This window comes from Cygnus atratus, chromosome 16 (assembly GCF_013377495.2).
Source record: "Cygnus atratus isolate AKBS03 ecotype Queensland, Australia chromosome 16, CAtr_DNAZoo_HiC_assembly, whole genome shotgun sequence".
Classification (NCBI taxonomy): domain Eukaryota; kingdom Metazoa; phylum Chordata; class Aves; order Anseriformes; family Anatidae; genus Cygnus; species Cygnus atratus.
In genome coordinates, this window is record NC_066377.1 from 10,402,457 (window position 1) to 10,418,711 (window position 16,255).

Below are 16,255 nucleotides of genomic sequence, written 5' to 3' on the forward strand. Positions count from 1 at the left end.
AGAACCGTTTTTTTTTTTTTTTTTTCCATTCAGCCCTGTGAATGATGATTTTTAAACACATGGAGATGGCTGAGAAAGGGCTGGTGAGCCCCTTGGTAAAACTAAGCACTTTTAGATACCTCCCTGGGCACAAGGGTGCAGTGCTCAACAACAAAACAAGATTTTTTTTCTTATTTTTTTGCTATTGGTGCACCTCTAGTGAGAGTGAAATTCTGGATGGAGTGGCATGCCAGGAGCACGGTCCCACAAATACCCCACCCCGCTGCAGTCAGAAAAGCCACATCCCCACGGGAACCTCTCTGCAGCTGCACACCCTGGGGCATGCCTGCAGCCCTCAGATTTCATCCCATAGGCAAGCAAAAAAACGTATGGATCAAAACTGCTCAGAGGAAGAGGATTTTTGTCTGTATTTGGGGGAGGGATGTCAAAGCGGGCAGCAGCAGTAAGCTGTCGCAGGGTGTTGAGGCTGTTTTTGGGGATGGGGTGACCACCTTCACCCCAACAGGATGGGACAGAGCCACAGCAGTGAACTGCCGAGCTCTCCCACCGGGTGCATCGCGGGGCCACCCCAGTGCATGCATCCCTTCCTCCCGCCCCTTCCAGCACCACCAGAAATAGCCGGGAGCCCTGGCGCCGGGCTCAAAATACCTCCAGCGGGCTGACAACAGGGAGCTGAGCAGAGGACGGCCTCAGCCATCCACCTCCCGGGCTCTCTGCTCCCCGTGCCCCCCGGCCAAAGGGCATCAGAGAGGGGAGGCAAGGGCAGCCACAGCCCTGGGCCGGATCCTGACGCTGCTGCAAGCACCGCCCCAGGCACCGCCGCTGCCAGCACCGCCCTGTTTCCTCCCCAGCCCTGGGCCAGCTTCTGCAGCACCCGATGGCGGCCCAGGCTCCGGTTTGGGGCAACTCCAGCAGCGCCTCATGCCCCGTCAACGCCGCCTTCGCCCATCGCTTCTTGCCCGGAGTCTACCTGGTGGTGACCCCCCTGGGGCTGGTGGGGAACGTGCTGGGGCTGTGGCACCTGTGGGCCGCCCCCCGCCGCCCCCTCAGCCTGCTGGTGGGCAACCTGGGCCTGGCCGACCTGCTGTACGTGGGCACGCTGCCCTTCCTCGTCAGCTACTACCTGCGGGGCAGGGCCTGGCCCTTCGGCAGGGCCTGGTGCCGGCTCACGCGGGGCCTCTTCCACCTCAACCTCTACGCCAGCATCGGCTTCCTCACCTGCATCAGCCTCCACCGCTACCTGGGCATCGTGCACCCGCTGCGGGCACGGGGTAGGTGCCAGGATGTCTTCTCCTCCGTGTGGCTCAGCGCCGCGGTTTGGGGGTGGGTGGTGGCGCAGGTGGCCCCCGACCTCGCCTTCAGCAAGATGAACCCCACGGAGATGCAGTGCCACGACACCACGGAGCGGGACAGCCTGGACAGTTACTTGGTGTACACCGCAGCCATCACTGTCACTGGGTTCGTCGTGCCCTTCCTCATCATCATCGGCTGCTACTGCCACGTGGTGGTGGTGCTCTGCAGGAATGACACCATGGACCCCAGCCTCAGGAGAAGAAGCATCAGACTGGTGGTTCTCGTGATGGTCCTCTTCTCTGTCTGCTTCCTCCCCTACCACATCTTCAGGAACCTCAATTTGCTGTCCCGGCGCTGGCAACAGCAAGGGTCCTGCACGCAGGCTTCAAGGGACATCTACGTCTCCTACCAGGTGACAAGGGGCATGGCCAGCTTCAACAGTGCCCTCAACCCCCTGCTCTACATAATGACCAGCAAGGACTGCACATCACGTATGAGGACCATCTACCGAAGGGCCAAGCAGTCCCTGGGATCCGTCTTCACAAGGGAAACCTCTCGCCAAGCATTTGAGACGAGGACAAGCAACATCTCCGGTGAGCAGGAGGCTTCTGATGAGCTCTGAGGCACCCAGCACGACTCCTTCCCCAAAAGATGTGCTGCATCAGCTTGTGCTTGGCTCCTTCTTGGTATCAGCCCCTTGTCCCCACCACGATGTCTGCTTTGTGAAGAGATGGTGACCTTGGCACCACCAGCTCCATCCTGGTGCTAGGGACGGACGGGACCGTGGGCATCAGACACCAAAGTGAGGTCAGGTTTTAGAGCATAGCTACCAAACCCAACCGCTTTGCCTACAATATGCCAGGAGATGGAACAAAATAGATGCTGCCTTTACCCCATTCCTGAAATATTTCTCAGCCCTGCCTCCAATGCAGCAGTCCGAGGGGGGTTAACAGCCCTTGGCTGCTCTTTGGGCTTCTCGAAGATCAAGGGACAGGGACGAGCGATGCTTGGCCCTGCAGCACCTTCAAGCTGCCAGACTTTTGGGGGGGACGTGGGCTGGAGATGGGCTCCTTCCCTCACCCAAGGAGAGGGCAGTGTTAATTGACTACCGGCATTGCAGGGCTGCTGAGAGGGGAAGTGCTTTGGAAAAGGAAATATTCATAAAAATAACTCAGTTTAAAGATATGACTAAACCTTGCCAGTTGCTGGGCTAGTTGTTCTGGGTGATTGAGCTGCTTCAGGATCTGTTATCCTCTGCTGCCCACCTTCTTCACAGACAAAAAAAAAAAAAAAAAGTATTTCAGCATTACTCACTCTCTTCTGGAAGACCATATAGCAGGCAACAACAAATTGGCATTTAAAAGTTTCCAAAGGTTTTGGTTTTTTCTTCCTTATTGTTCTTTGCAAGGCAAATGACGGCAGCAGCCTGAACCCGGGGCTCAGCAGGCAGCTCCCCGGTGAGCGCCGAGCCCCGCAGGTGGGCGGCTGCAGCTTGCTCTCCCATCCAGCCCCACGAGGATGTTTAAAATTAGACGTGTCTGTTGCAAATTAGATGTGCAAATGCCAGCTGAAGAGAGGCTCGAAGACTTCTGGAGGTAAGGGTGGCTGGGGAGGGCAGGATGTGCACCAGTGCCTGTGGTGGCCGTGGGGAGGAACAGAGGCTCCTGAGCAGTTTTCCCTTCTGCTCTCTGTGTTCCCCACCATGAACAGCTGAAATATTTCAGTCCTTGTGAAAAGAAGACTGCACGCCTTCAGTCCTGCAAGGTGTTTTGCAGCAGCAGCTTTTGCACCCCTGCTGAAGAAAGGAGGCTGTGAGTTAGAAGCGCCCCGTGCTGGGAAAGCACCGGCCCACGGGCGCTGCGTGTCGGAGCAAATTCTTACCAGCCGGCAGCCGCTCACAGCCCCACCTCGCCGCTCCGCGCAGGAAGCCGTGGCTGGCTTTCAGGCAGAGTTGATACGCCTAATGTGCAAATAAACACTTCGTGCTTTCAGTCGTGAGTCGTCTGACTTCTGTTAGAGCTTTACGGGGACACGGGAGCCAGCTGTCCTGCAGGCAGGAGCAGCGGGGAGCTCCCCAGGGCTCTGCAGAGGGGAGCTGCTGGGAGCACCCAGCGAGGCTGCAGGCAGCTGGCAGAGAGATCACCAGAGCCTGCTCTGGGTCTGCCGGGGTCTAGCACAGCCCCCAAACTTTCATCTCCTGCCTCATCCTCAGGAAAACAAAAGGCAAAGCTTAGTTCTCAGGTGAGCTGATCTTTTGTCTCTGCATCAGGTGTTTGGGGCATTAGGACCAGGGCTGGCCTCTGCTGCTTGCACGCTCCCAGGATCTGTGTTCCTCCAGAGCTCTGAACTCTTTTACACCTTTTTGGAAAAAAAATAAAATCTCCTCCCACCCAACTCCCCCCTCCAGTGCCCCCCATATCACTGTTAAGGATGATTTAAAGATCTGCATCCCAAGACCCAACTCCGAGCCCCAGGGACTGTTGCAGCCCTAGCACATCTCATTTTTCTGTGTCCCACATCCATCAAACCACCAAAAGCCATTAAGGATCCACATGCTGGGATGATATTTCTGGGATTTTGTGGTACCTTGTGCTTTGCAGCCCTCTCAATCAAGTGCTCAGTCAAGCACTGCTGTCCACATAAGCTGCAAAAAACACTCCCCCCAAGCACAGCCGAGCTCCTGCCCTTTATTAGCTGCATGTAATTAAGCACAACCACTGGCATATGAGCCTGGCTCTCACAGCTGGGTGAGGGAGAGCAAAGCAGCCCCGCTTCCTCCAGCCCTTGTTCCCTAGCAAGGATCAGCTGCCGTCCCACAGAGGACATCTCGGTGCCTGGGCACCTCTGGGCACCCTCTGGCCCCTCCGAGCCACGCAGTGTGGTGGCACTGTCCCTTGGGTGACCAGCAAGGGGACAGGGACAAGAGGGAACTGCTGTGCTCCTCCTTCCCCTTGTCCTCCCCTTGTCCTGGGGGGGCCGGCAGCGTTTTGGCAGGGCTGTGCCCCAGTGCACGTGTGGCAGAGGGGAGCAGTGCCCCCGGCGCAGCCACAGCAGTGTGGTTTCACCCAGACCTGTCCCCTCTGCTGCAGGCAGCTGTCTGGTTCCTGTGTGTGAGCTGCTTTCACAGTGTGAAAGGGCTCTGCAGGAAGGGAAGAAACTCACTTCACCTCTTCTGGACTCCTGGCTTTAGATGTGTTCCCCTTCCCTTCCCTGGACTCAAAGATGCCCAAAATCAGGCGAGAGGAATCCCACCCCCCACGCCTGCCCTCCTGCCCAGCCCCAGCATGGCAAAGCAGAGCAATGAGCCACCAGAATCAGACCCGACAGAGATTTTTATCCGTTTTCCCCAGGTTAGGCTCAACCAACAACCCAACGTGGTGGGAATTCTCCTGCCGGCATTAATGGGATCGAGATCAGGCCTAGAAATTTGGCAGCATTTCTTGCTTCATTAAATAAACCTCTCTTAGTTGAGGGTTTGTTGCAAACATGGCTGAGATTTGTTATGTTAAAGATAATTCTGAGCTGACAGCCCAGGGAAGCCATTCAGGCAAAATTAACAGGCACGAGCACAGATGCACAGATGCACAAGCCCTTTATTTCCCTAGAATGCAAAACTGTTTGGCTTGGCATGCGAAACACCATACAAGAAGAACACATCACTGCCTTTGACAGATAGATGCAGAGGATTCAAGTCCGTTTAAATCTTTATTTTTACTTTGCACAGATTTTTAGAAGGAGTCTGAAGCCTGAAAGGAGGATTTGCCCCCACTGGCGTTCACAGTGTACGATACATGGCTGAAATTAATGCTCCGGGGAGCTTGGTGCAGCTGGTAAATCCTAAAAGAGGGAGGCTGGGGTGGATGGGAAGAGGGATGGAGAAGCCCAAAGCCCCATCACCCGGAGATGCGGCCCCAGACTCAGCACGAGGTGCTCAGCTCTTCAGCACAACGGTCTCATCGTGCAGCTACCTTTGGCTCGAGGGGGAGCAGACCCCGCAGGTTATCTCATGTACCGAGGGCATCGATTGCACTTGGAAAGGGACAGCAGATGCAATTACGGCAGGTGACCCGGGCAAAAAATGGTAAATATATGTGGGGTTGGGTGCTGCTGGTGAATATTTCAGTAAAAGAGAAAAATCTGAGTCTGTCTGTGCTGCAGAGTGTTTTGGCATCTGGGAGACCAACAGCCTGTAAGAAGAGCAAAGCGTATAAATAGAAGAACATTTAGCGTGCCTGTGTGAGGCCACCAGCCTAATATTACTCCTGCGGTGCCTGGGTTATAAATAGGTGCTGCGGGTGGGACCTGCGCGGGGCAGGAGCCCGGGGAGGCACTGACTTGCAGCTCGGCAGCAGCTGCAGCCGTAGCACACATTTGTATGTGCGTTACAGAGCAACTGCGGCTGCACCGGGGCCTGGAGGGCTCGGCAAGCCCAGGCTCGGCAGGGACGTGCTGGTTTTTAGAGCATCCCTCTAAATATCCCTCCTCTGAGCCCCTCGCTGGCAGAGCTGGCAGCTCCAGCTTCCCGCACCCAGCCCCCCCTCAGCCCCCAGCGCAGGGGTGCTGGTGCAGGAGGGGATCTGCCGGGGTCGGCGCCTCTTCCCCTCCTGGCTGGCTCCTTTTCAGAGCTCCTCGCCTCTGGGCTCGCTGCCGGTGGCTCTGGTTAGTCCCCTGGGGAGCAAAGCCAGCATGGCAGCACGACACAGGCTGGGAGGTTTTATTTTGCTTTCCCATGCCATGGGGTGAGGACGGGAGGGTCACAGATGGACCGAGCAGCAGGCTCAGTCTGTGAACATGGGGTGCTGTCCCCTTGTGAAGGCATGGCACGGGAAGGAGTGGAGTGCTTGCCATGCTGCAGATCATGGGATGGGGGTGGCTCACAGACAGCAATTCACGTCTGCTTCCCAAGGCAGAAACCCCGAATGCCCATGCCCTGGGTCTGTCACTGCTAGGAGGTGCCCTGGGGTAACCCAGGAGAGCATCACCTCCCGTGCCGCAGCTCGCACCCCAGAGGCTCAAAGGAGGCACTTAAAAATTACCCAAACATTCCTCATCCCAGAGGAACCTCAGGCTGCTTCTCCTGCTCGTCACAGGTGGTGTGCCCGGCTCCCCAAAAGCCGGGTGTTAATTTGATTCCCTGTGGCTGACTCATGGGGCGCTGGTGCCTGGAGTTGCTCTTGCTGTGCCCCAGGGGCCCGCCTCAGCCTCCGAGCAGCGCTGGGAAGCAAGGGCCAGGGCTGGGGCAGGCACAGGGGACCCTTCGCATTTGCATTTCAGGGCAGATGCCTCTCATCTCCCCAATTAAGCCTCCCAGAGAGGAAGCAAACTGCTTCCAAACGCACCAGTGCCTGGCGCATTCCGGCCGGTCTGGGGAAGGCAGTCAGCTCTGCGCTGCCCAGTCCCTGAGCTCTGGCTTCAGACGGCAGCACAGGAAAGGGAGCGCTCATTGTGAATAATCAACGCACTTTTCCCCGGTTAAAGTGGGGATATTTGCAGTACTTGCATATTTGCGATGCATTCCCAGAGCCTCTGCCCCCCGGCTCGCAGCAGGGAAGGCGTTTATATATAGCATCGTGACGCTGCGCGTGGTGGGAGCAGGATCAGGCCCTGCTCTGCCTTCACCCAAGGCTCTGACGTGGCCGTGGTCCTGTGGTGAGCCCGATGCCACGGCTGCTTGTCCCCGGAGCCACCGTGCAGGGCACCAACGTGGGCAGCCCTCACCGAGCCTCTGCCCCTCGTCCTGGGACCAGTCCCCGCCGCGCTGGGACACTCATCCAAACTTGGGGCTGCTCTGCTCCAGCAGCCTCTCGGTGTGTATTCCCACTAGTTAGCAAGCAGGGACTTTATTATTTTATCTTGGTTTTATTATTGAAGCCGAGGTGCTCAAGGTAAATAAAGGAACCAATCAAAGTGGCTGAGATCAAAACCCCGCTGCAGCAGCGCAGCACCTCTCCGGCTGGGTGCCGGCCAGGCGTTTATGGCAGGTACTTTGTGCCTGGCTGACGCTCAACTGACAGCTTTCCAAGCACATAAAAAACTTATTAGGCTGAAAATAGAGTTTGTGGTCACAAACTGACAAGAGCACCGTCAGCGTTTGTGGCCCAGCTCCGCTCCTTGCCCAGGCTCCAGCTGTGGCAGGGAGCAGGGGTGGGGGCACGGGGCCGTGCGGGTGCGCAGCACCCATTTCGGGCAGGCAGGGAAATGGGGCGAGGCTCTGCCACGGGCTGTGGGGTGCCAGGGCGTCAGAAGGAGGCACGGCCGAGGTTTGGCAGGGCTGGGAGCTGGCAAGGAGGCTGAGGACAGCCACATGCGGGGCTGTGCCCACCCCCACGTGCCCTGGGGTTTGCAACCCGCAAGCCCCATCCGTGGCGACCGCGCAGAGGCAATCTGCTTTGGTGACCAGTTTATATTCTGATTCTATACCCAGCACTTTATTAATTCACTGCGTGAGCTTCCAGATTGCACAGCAAAGTGCCTGCGGCCATCCAGGCTGCGCAGGGTCAGGGAGAGAGGCAGCGGGGAGATCCCAGAGCCCAGGGAAGGCCAGGAGGATCCTGAGTGATGCTCGGGCACCCCGGCGTGCCAGGACTCCCACCCTCAGCTACGGCAGGGGCAAACCTCTGGAAACAAACAGGGGGAGCCTCAGATAGCCCAGGGCATGGCCTGTAGGAGAGAGGTGGGCTAGCTCCGGCTAGCAGGAGGGTGTTGTGCAGGACGATCAATGGAGTCACGGGGCAGAAGTTTCTGTCTGCAGAAGAGGGCAGCGCCGGCACCTGGTGTGGAGAGGGGATCGCTGCCATGCCCAGCCCACCGTGCCCAGCTCCCCGTGCCCAGCTCACCATGCCACACGCCTGGGACCACTGGGCATTGCCTGGAGCTCCAGCCTGCTGCAGCTGGTGTGGGCACTCGTCTCTCAGCATCTAATCCTTTTTGGAAATGAACTAATCCATTGCTTTAAAAATATCCTGCGGCATTGCGAGGCTATAATCTCAGTATTAAATGGCATTAAAGCTGATTGGCATTAAAAGCTGATGCGTTTACTAAGGCAAAAGAAATCATCTGTTTGTTCTTTTCCAATAACCAAAGAAGCGGAGCGTGCCACGGTGCTCTCTGAGCCACTCGGCGACCTGGAGCACCCCACGGCTGAGCGCAGGGAGGTGCCAGCCCCCTGCCTCCAGCCCTCAGTGACACCCGAGGGTGGCACACAGTGCGAGGACAGGCGGTGTGTCAGGGACCCCGAGCTGCTGGGCCCGGCCAGCACCGAGCGAGGGGCGCAGCGTTGGTGCGCAGAGCAGCTGGGGCACGGCTGATGGCATGCACCCACCTCTCACGTACATCAGACAGCAGCGAGGAGAGATTGCTGAGGTGTTTCAGAATGCAAAGATACTGCAAGATGTCATCTACAGATACCTCCAGAAAGGAACGGGGAAGTAGCTGCCTGGAGGGAGCTATAGCCCCTTGTCCCTCTGCCATGGGAAGGAGCAGAAGGCAGGCACTTGGACCCCAGCTTCAGCTTTGCCCTTACCTTTTAGCAAAGAGGAGCACGGGCACGGGCTGGGCACGGTGCTGTGTGCTGCCCGAACTTCTGCCCAGATGTGGCAGGGGAAGCAGGACCTCCGGGAGCCGCCCAAACAGCCTCTGCTGCCGGCCTGTATTTAGCATCTTTCCTCTGAGCCTGCTGAGCAGCTTTGCCTGTTTCAATCCATTAAAACTAGGAAAGCTTTTTAATAAATTCCTTGCCAGCCCCGAATTATTAGCTGTGAGCCAATTAGACACATTAATTAGGCCCTGTTTAAGCGCAGATGAGGCCTGGCTTTGTTTGCAGCCTCCAGGATGCAGGCAGCTTCTCCAGGCTCGCAGGGCTGGCCGGACGAGGAGCACCTGTCCCGCTCAAAGGCGCTGGCAGCGGCAGCACACCACGCAGCTGCCGCTCGATTTCCAGAGCTCTCACCTTCCCTCTGCTTCCCCGTGCAGTAAAAAAAATCAGGCATTTAATCTCATAATGCAACTCCTTGCTGGAAATCGATGATAAGGTACATTATCCTGCCTGGTCTGATCCTGCCGATGCCACGTGAACTTTCCCAAGCAGAGCGAAGGTGGTGGGAAGCCAAAGGTTGAACGGAGTGAAGTTCACAACGGGGAAGCAAGAAACAATTCCAAACTGGGTTCGGTACTGGGGGTTCTTGTTCTTGACCCTGCCCTTGTTCCTTCTGAGCTGCTTTTATTGCACAGAGCCTGTGCATGCGGTCACAGCGAACCCCCAAAGGAGAAACCGGTGATGTCCTTCAGGTGCTGCTAAAGGGATTGCACAGGCAGCTTGTGCCCATCTTCTCCCGTGGTGGAGAGCATCTCCCCGTGTTTTGCACACTTGGACCTGCCCCGGCACGTTGCTCCAGCAGCTGCATGGAGCAGCTGGCTTTGGATAGCATCTTAATGCCCCAAGTACCTGGGGAGCCCAGAACTGGACCTGCAGGGCACTGGGACCCCAGAATCACCCCTGAGAGCGATGTGATCACTGTGAGATCTGCTTCCTCCTCCAGGAACCAGCAGGAGCACCGCTGTGCCCTTCCTACAAGGTAGGATGTCACAGATGTCGTTGCTGACCAGTGGAAAAAATTACCAGCAGCCCAACGGCGGCACGAGGCGCGTATCTTCTCTTGCAGGTGGCCCTGACGTTGCTTTAGTTTTGGAGGCTTGACAGCATCCCAGGACCCATCAGCAGGGCTGCAAGCAAGGCCAAGGAGAACACAGACCAGGCGCATTCCTCCAGCGGAGGCCTCGCCGTGTGATTTAGGGGCTGTGAGTGCTGCGGTGGCACACAGCGATCCTCCCACAGCTTGTGGGCACCGGCACCTGCAGTTTTTGTTTGGGAACAACTTTCAGTAATGGTGCTGGCACTGGGGCACCACGAGGAAGTGGGAAGGCGGCCAGGGTGGAAAGGAGTTCGGGGCCGCAGCAGGACAGGCACCGTGTCCCCGGTGCTGTCCAAGGACATGCAGAGGTCAGGGCTGGGGGGGCTGCAGGAGCAGCGAGGGACATCCTGCCCCTGGGGGCTGCCAGCTGTCCCCGCGGCACTTCTGCCTGATCTCCCCTTCCCCACCTCACACTCCTCCATGCCGGGGCTGCCACAGCCTCCCAGGCGATCTGTTCTGCTGTTTCCCCATCTGCAGGGTTAGGAAGGTTTCGCCGGGTCCGACTCACACCTCCTTTGTGCAATTACAGCCCAAATCGTCCTGTCCCCTCCGCACCCAGGAGTGGGGCGGGTGCACCGGGGGGGGGGGGGGGGGATGTAATCCTGCTGTGGGTCCGCTCGCCCGCTTCGCCTGTTCCCGACTGAGAGGAGGGGAGTTTAGTTCTTGAGGCAGACACCGTCCAACCAGCGAAGCATCCTATTTTTAAAAAGGCAGCAGAAGGCTTACATAAAGACTCGCGAAGCCAGAGACGACAAAGCGGGGCCTCCGCTTCGCGGGCTCCGGCTCCTCCCGCAGCCAATTCTGCTGGAGAGCCGGGGGGGATCCTGAGCACCCCCAGCACCCCCCGGCCGGGCAGGGGGGCGCGCAGGGGGCACCCCGAGGTGCCGCTGGGGGCGCGCAAGGCGGCGGCGGGCGCGCGGGGGGCGGTGCGCGGGCGCGGGAGCTGCGCGGGGGCGCGGCGGCGGGGCCCGGGGACGGGGAGGGGGGGACGGGGAGCGGGGCGGGGGGGGGGGACCCGCGGCGGGGCCATGCGGAGCCCGGGCTGAGCCATGAAGCGGCAGAACCTGCGCACGGCCGCGCTCATCCTCTGCATCTTCTCCTACCTGCTGGTGGGCGCCGCCGTCTTCGATGCGCTGGAGTCGGAGGCGGAGAGCGGCCGCAAGCGGCTGCTGGAGCAGAAGCGCGGGGAGCTGCGGAGGAAGTACCGCTTCTCCGCCGACGATTACCGGGAGCTGGAGCGGCTGGTGCTGCAGGCCGAGCCCCACCGAGCCGGCAGGCAGTGGAAGTTCGCCGGCTCCTTCTACTTCGCCATCACGGTCATCACCACCATCGGTGAGCGCCGGAGCGCGGGGTGCCCCCCTCTCCATCCGGCCCCGCATCCCCCTCCGGGGCCTCCCCCTCCAGCCAGCCCCTGCTCCGGGTGCCCCAGGTCGGGGGCTCTGCCTGGCTGGCACAGAGTGGGGGGGTCCCAGCCGGACCCCCGCGGTGGGGGAGGCCCCAGCCCGGGGGCTCAGCGGGGGCAGGAGCCGCGGGGTGCGATGCGGCCCCGGTCCCGGGGCTGCAGAAGTTGGCAGGGTGCAAGGGTGGGAGCCACGCCGGGCCCCCGGAGGGTTGCAGGCAGCGAGGTGGGCTGGGGAGCTGGGCAGGAGGCTCTGGGTCCTCCAAACTCTGGCTGCGGGGCTGGGCAAGAGCTGCTCCGGGGAGCCCCAGCGGCTCCGCAGGAGTGGGCACCCACAGGGGGTGGGGGTCAGTTGGGCTGGGTTGGATTCGGCTGGGTTGGGGGGAGTAATGGAGTTGCATGGAGCCCCCAGATAGACACGCTTACTAGAGCCCAGATGTGGTTTGCCTGCTATCTCACGATGAAATGACACTAAATTCAATGAGGATTGCCTTCACTCTGAGGTTAGCCACATAGGTGTTTAGCAGCATTTAATTAACCCACTTCTATTAACCCACGCACCCCGAGCATCCCCTGAGGGCAGGCAGGTGTGGGACCCCCGCTAGGGTCATTCCTCGGGCTGGGAGCTCAACCAGCAGATGTTCCTTGGGGGCAGGAGCCCTGAGGCCAAATCCTGCCCTTGCACAGCCAGCAGCTAACAGCAGGTCCTCGTCTGCAGGCTGGGGCTCAGCCTCGCAGAGGGGCCACACACATCTGGGAGCTGAACCCGCTGTGTTTCGGGGCATGGGCAAACGAGGAGTGGTGTGGTGAGGGGAGGAGAGCCAGCAGGTGCCCCAGCAGCCCTGTCTAGGGGCTCTGCATGCCTGCCCGGGGAGGGACAGAGCTTTGGGGACACACGCAGCACCCAACAGCAGCACGCCCAGGGCACGGCGAGTGTCAGCTCCAGCAGGAGGGCAGGACAGACGGCTGCGATGAACATCCCCCTCACCCCACAACAGGTTATAGTTTCGTTTACATGATTCCTCTGTCGCCTGTGACAAACAATTGGGAAGCATGTTACACACCCCGTGCAATAAATAATTTCAGCCCAGGTGCCATATTTTAAAAGGCTGGCATGTCAGCTCCCTCTCCATCGGGCTGCGCTCTGAATCTCAGCTTTAGCATCAACATAGCTGTGTTTACTCTTTCTAATTCCTTTTGTCATTTTGAAAGCATCAGTCATACGCTCTTTCAGGAGCCTCTCAGGGCACAACAGCTGTTTTTCCACTTACTGCTCTTCTGGATCATTGTCTTTACCTCCTCATTGCTCTCATTGTATTACCTTGTAGCCTAGGACCTGATAATTGCACTCAGTTATTAGGCTAGGATCTGACTGCTTCTTTTTTTTCTTTTGCCACTGCAGTCACATTTCTGCTCTGTATTCTGAGAGATGTGCCATGCAGGAATTAAGTTGATCATTTGTGATTGCATGGGTTTGTACACAGACCCAGCAATTAGAGACCGATCGCTCCCTGCCGCCCTTGCATTTGCGGCTCAGAGCACAGCGTGGCCAAGGGTAACGCTGTCCTCAGCTCCCAGCCCTACCAATTGCAGGAGTTTCCTGGAGTGGGAGGTGTGCCCAGAGCCTGGGACGATGCGTTTGTCATCCTCTGCTCTTCCCATCACTGCGTGCTAACGCTTTCCCTAAAAAGCTTTCCCTAAAAGTCCTGGAAATCTGCTGGCAGCGGAGACGGAGGTGAAGCCAAGTGACAGCCTTGAACAAAAGTAAAAAGAGCGCATTTTCTCCCCATTTCTTCCAGCAAAAAGTCCCTTGGGTACCTGGAGGAAAAAAAACAAACAAGCAAAAAAACCCACACAAATAGCTGTTTGCCAAAGGTCAGGCAGCAGTGCAGGAAGGATCCCTCTTCGCGAGCTGCTCGCTGGTGCTGCTCTGCAGGCACCTTCAGAGAGGCGTCTCCAGCCCTGGTGGTTTCTCATGGAAACCCAGCAGCAAGCTTTGGACGCCTCCTCCGATCCCCCCACGCAGCGCGGCGCTGCCGGGCTCCTCGCAGCGCGTTGCTCACTCATCCCTTCAGGTCAGGGGCCGCGGGGTTTGGTTCGGCTGGTAGAATGAAGCGAGGCGGACGCAGGATCAGCGGAGGCCAGGGGGATCGTGGCAAATAGCTCACTACAGCTCACGGCGTAACCGTGCATGTCCTCGAGTCACAGCGCTCAAACTTGGGAAATTTCCCCACAGCGGTGGGGAAATTAAATCCCGGGGGGGTGTTTGAGGAGGGTGGGGGAGGCTCCCCCCTCATCCCTGGGGCAGGGCTGCCGTGGTGTGAAGGCTTTGGTGCTGCCCTCCCAGAGGTCCCGCAGCACTTCAGGTCCTAGCATGTTCCTAGTGATGCTGGAGTAAATCTGAAGTTGCCCTGCAGAGCTCTTTGCGATTCTTTTTCTGTTTCCCCCCCTTCTCCCCATGCTCCCTCAGCAGAGGTGGTTGGTGGTCCCAGAGGAGCCCCTGCCAGGGCCTGACGCCTGCCTGTCCCCTTCCCTCCGCAGGCTACGGGCACGCTGCCCCGGGCACGGATGCCGGCAAAGTTTTCTGCATGTTCTACGCGATCCTGGGCATCCCCCTGACCCTCGTCATGTTCCAGAGCCTGGGCGAACGCATGAACACCCTCGTGCGGCTTCTGCTCAAGAAGGTGAAGAAGTGTCTGGGCATGAGGACAACCAACGTCTCCATGGAAAACATGGTCCTGGTCGGCTTTCTGTCCTGCATGGGCACACTGTGCATCGGGGCGGCGGCCTTCTCTTACTTCGAGGGCTGGACTTTCTTCCATGCCTACTATTACTGCTTCATAACCCTGACCACCATCGGCTTCGGAGACTTCGTGGCCCTGCAGAAGAACGAGGCGCTGCAAAAGAAGCCCCCGTACGTGGCTTTCAGCTTCATGTACATCCTGGTGGGCCTGACGGTCATCGGCGCCTTCCTCAATCTGGTGGTGCTGCGCTTCCTCACCATGAACTCGGAGGACGAGCGGCGGGACGCAGAGGAGAGGGCTTCGCTGCGCAGGGCCCGCAACAACCTCCACCCACCGCCCGGCGAGACCGGCCGGGGCAGCAAGGCCATTTTTCTCCCGGCGGAGGAGCGGACGAGCCAGCTGAACCTGATCCCGCTGGTCCAGGAGGACGCAGAGAGGCGGCGGCGGCGCTCGGCCAACTCCTCGGCCAAGGTGCCCTCCTTCTGCACCTGCCTGTGCTACCGAGCCCCACTATGCGGCAGCCCCGTGCCCTCCCACCCCGAGACCCTGAGCTGCCACACCAACCCCGTGTACTACAACTCCATCTCCTACAAAATCGACGAGGTGTCCCTGAGCACGCGGGGCCAGACCGGCTCCTCCCCGGCGAGCACGTTGTCATCTGGCAGCCCCCGGTGCCGGCAGCACCCGCGGCCGCGGAGGAAATCCATCTAGGAGCAGGCTTGGGCCCTGCTTTGGCAAACAATTAACTGAGGCATCAGGTCCCAACTAGCGCCCTCGTTTCTCCTCTCCCCTCGCAGCTGGCAGCCTGAGGCCCAGGAGATAAACGATCCTTCCTCTGGCAGGGGAGCGGGCAGGGGATCACACACCCTGTTTTCTTTGCTCTTCCCTCCCAAGTAGGCTCAAGCGTTTGGGTCTGGCAAGAGGCCCTGTGATGTTAAACCAGCAGGCTGTAGGTTTGCTTTCCCGCCTCCCTGCTCCCAAAATTAAGTTATTGCTGTCTTCTTCCTCCTCCTCCTCCTCCCCCACCCTGCCCAGCAATACAGGCTGCATTAGGCTTGCTGTGAGCGCGTGGACCAAGCCCGTGTGGGTGAGCCCTGCAGGGCTGGGGGTCTCCTGCAAGCTGCTCCCAGCCCCAGGCGCAGGCGAGGCGGTGCCACGCAGTGGGCTCGTGGCCGGGACAGTGATATGGGGTGGGCTGCAGCCCTCCCTCCGGCTCGGCACATAGTGACAGCTGGCTCCGGGTGGCCGGAGACCGTCAAGCTGAGCCCCACGCGCTCTCCTGCTTGCCCACCTGCTGCCAGGGGTCCTCTGGGCTCTGCTGGGGGGCAGCATCCTGCTTGTAGGGACAGCTTGGGCAGGAGGGACTGCAGCCAAACCACGGCCCCCTGCAATGAGCCTGGGCTGTGCTAAGGGCTTAGTCCCAGGGAGCACTTCCCCAGACCACCTGCAAAGGGTTTGGCCCTAATTAGATCATTAGCAAAAATCCCTAATGGGGAGGCTGCTCCTAGCTGGTGCCTCCATGCCCTGTGCCTACCCTGCCTCATCTGCAGGAGCAGGACTGGGCTCTGGTAGTGGGACCAGCTCCATTTCACTTTTTCACCCCCAATAAAGAGACATTTTCACTCTCATTCTACCTAAAACCCCCTCCGATGCGATTTTCCTCTCCGTTTTTCTGCTGGTGGGGAAGGCGTGCAGGGCACCAGCATTGGGAAAGCTCTGGGGCAGGCTTTGCTCTCTCCTCCTTTTGTTCTGGGAAGTTTAATAAAAGGTGAATCCAGGTTGTGGTGGTCGGATATTTGTCATGAGCAGGACCAGGTGTGTCCGAGCCCACTGCCTGGCTCCCTGCACCCCACCACGGACATGTTTGTGTGCAGGGACATCCCTGTGGATGTGCGCGGGGGATTTGGACACCCAAGGGAGCTGGGGGCTGTGTGGCTGTCCCGGGCTGGGGCTCCTCGCCCACTGTGGGGTGGTGGCTTTGTCCCTGCACAGGGACACCCCGGGCTCCTCCACCCCCCCCAGCTGGTGACCTTCACATTCCCAACCTTTCCTAGTGCTCAGGCTCCCCAGCGATCGCCCCAAAGCTGCGCAGGCTGGTGACATCTGGGACGTTCTTGTTCCCGGCTCTG

The 16,255-nt window shown here is 59.0% G+C and overlaps 2 protein-coding genes across 2 annotated transcripts; both read left to right on the forward strand.

Moving 5' to 3' along the window:
- Positions 1-31: 31 nt before the first annotated feature.
- LOC118248950 (P2Y purinoceptor 1-like) lies at positions 32-3,277 on the forward strand. Its single transcript, XM_035548436.1, has one exon. The coding sequence runs from the start codon at positions 878-880 to the stop codon at positions 1,913-1,915; it is 1,038 nt and encodes a 345-aa protein (XP_035404329.1). The 5' UTR covers positions 32-877; the 3' UTR covers positions 1,916-3,277.
- Positions 3,278-11,032: 7,755 nt separating this feature from the next.
- Positions 11,033-14,837, forward strand: KCNK15 (potassium two pore domain channel subfamily K member 15). The gene is made up of 2 exons (XM_035548367.1): positions 11,033-11,315; positions 13,924-14,837. Exons 1-2 carry the CDS (start codon positions 11,033-11,035, stop codon positions 14,835-14,837), a joined length of 1,197 nt encoding a protein of 398 aa, XP_035404260.1.
- The last annotated feature ends 1,418 nt before the right edge of the window (positions 14,838-16,255 follow it).

Coding starts and splice junctions, on each gene's coding strand:
- LOC118248950 (XM_035548436.1), top strand. CDS start 878: ATGGCGGCCCAGGCTCCGGTTTGGGGCAACTCCAGCAGCGCCTCATGC.
- KCNK15 (XM_035548367.1), top strand. CDS start 11,033: ATGAAGCGGCAGAACCTGCGCACGGCCGCGCTCATCCTCTGCATCTTC. Junction 11,316..13,923: donor CACGGTCATCACCACCATCG/GTGAGCGCCGGA, acceptor TTCCCTCCGCAG/GCTACGGGCACGCTGCCCCG.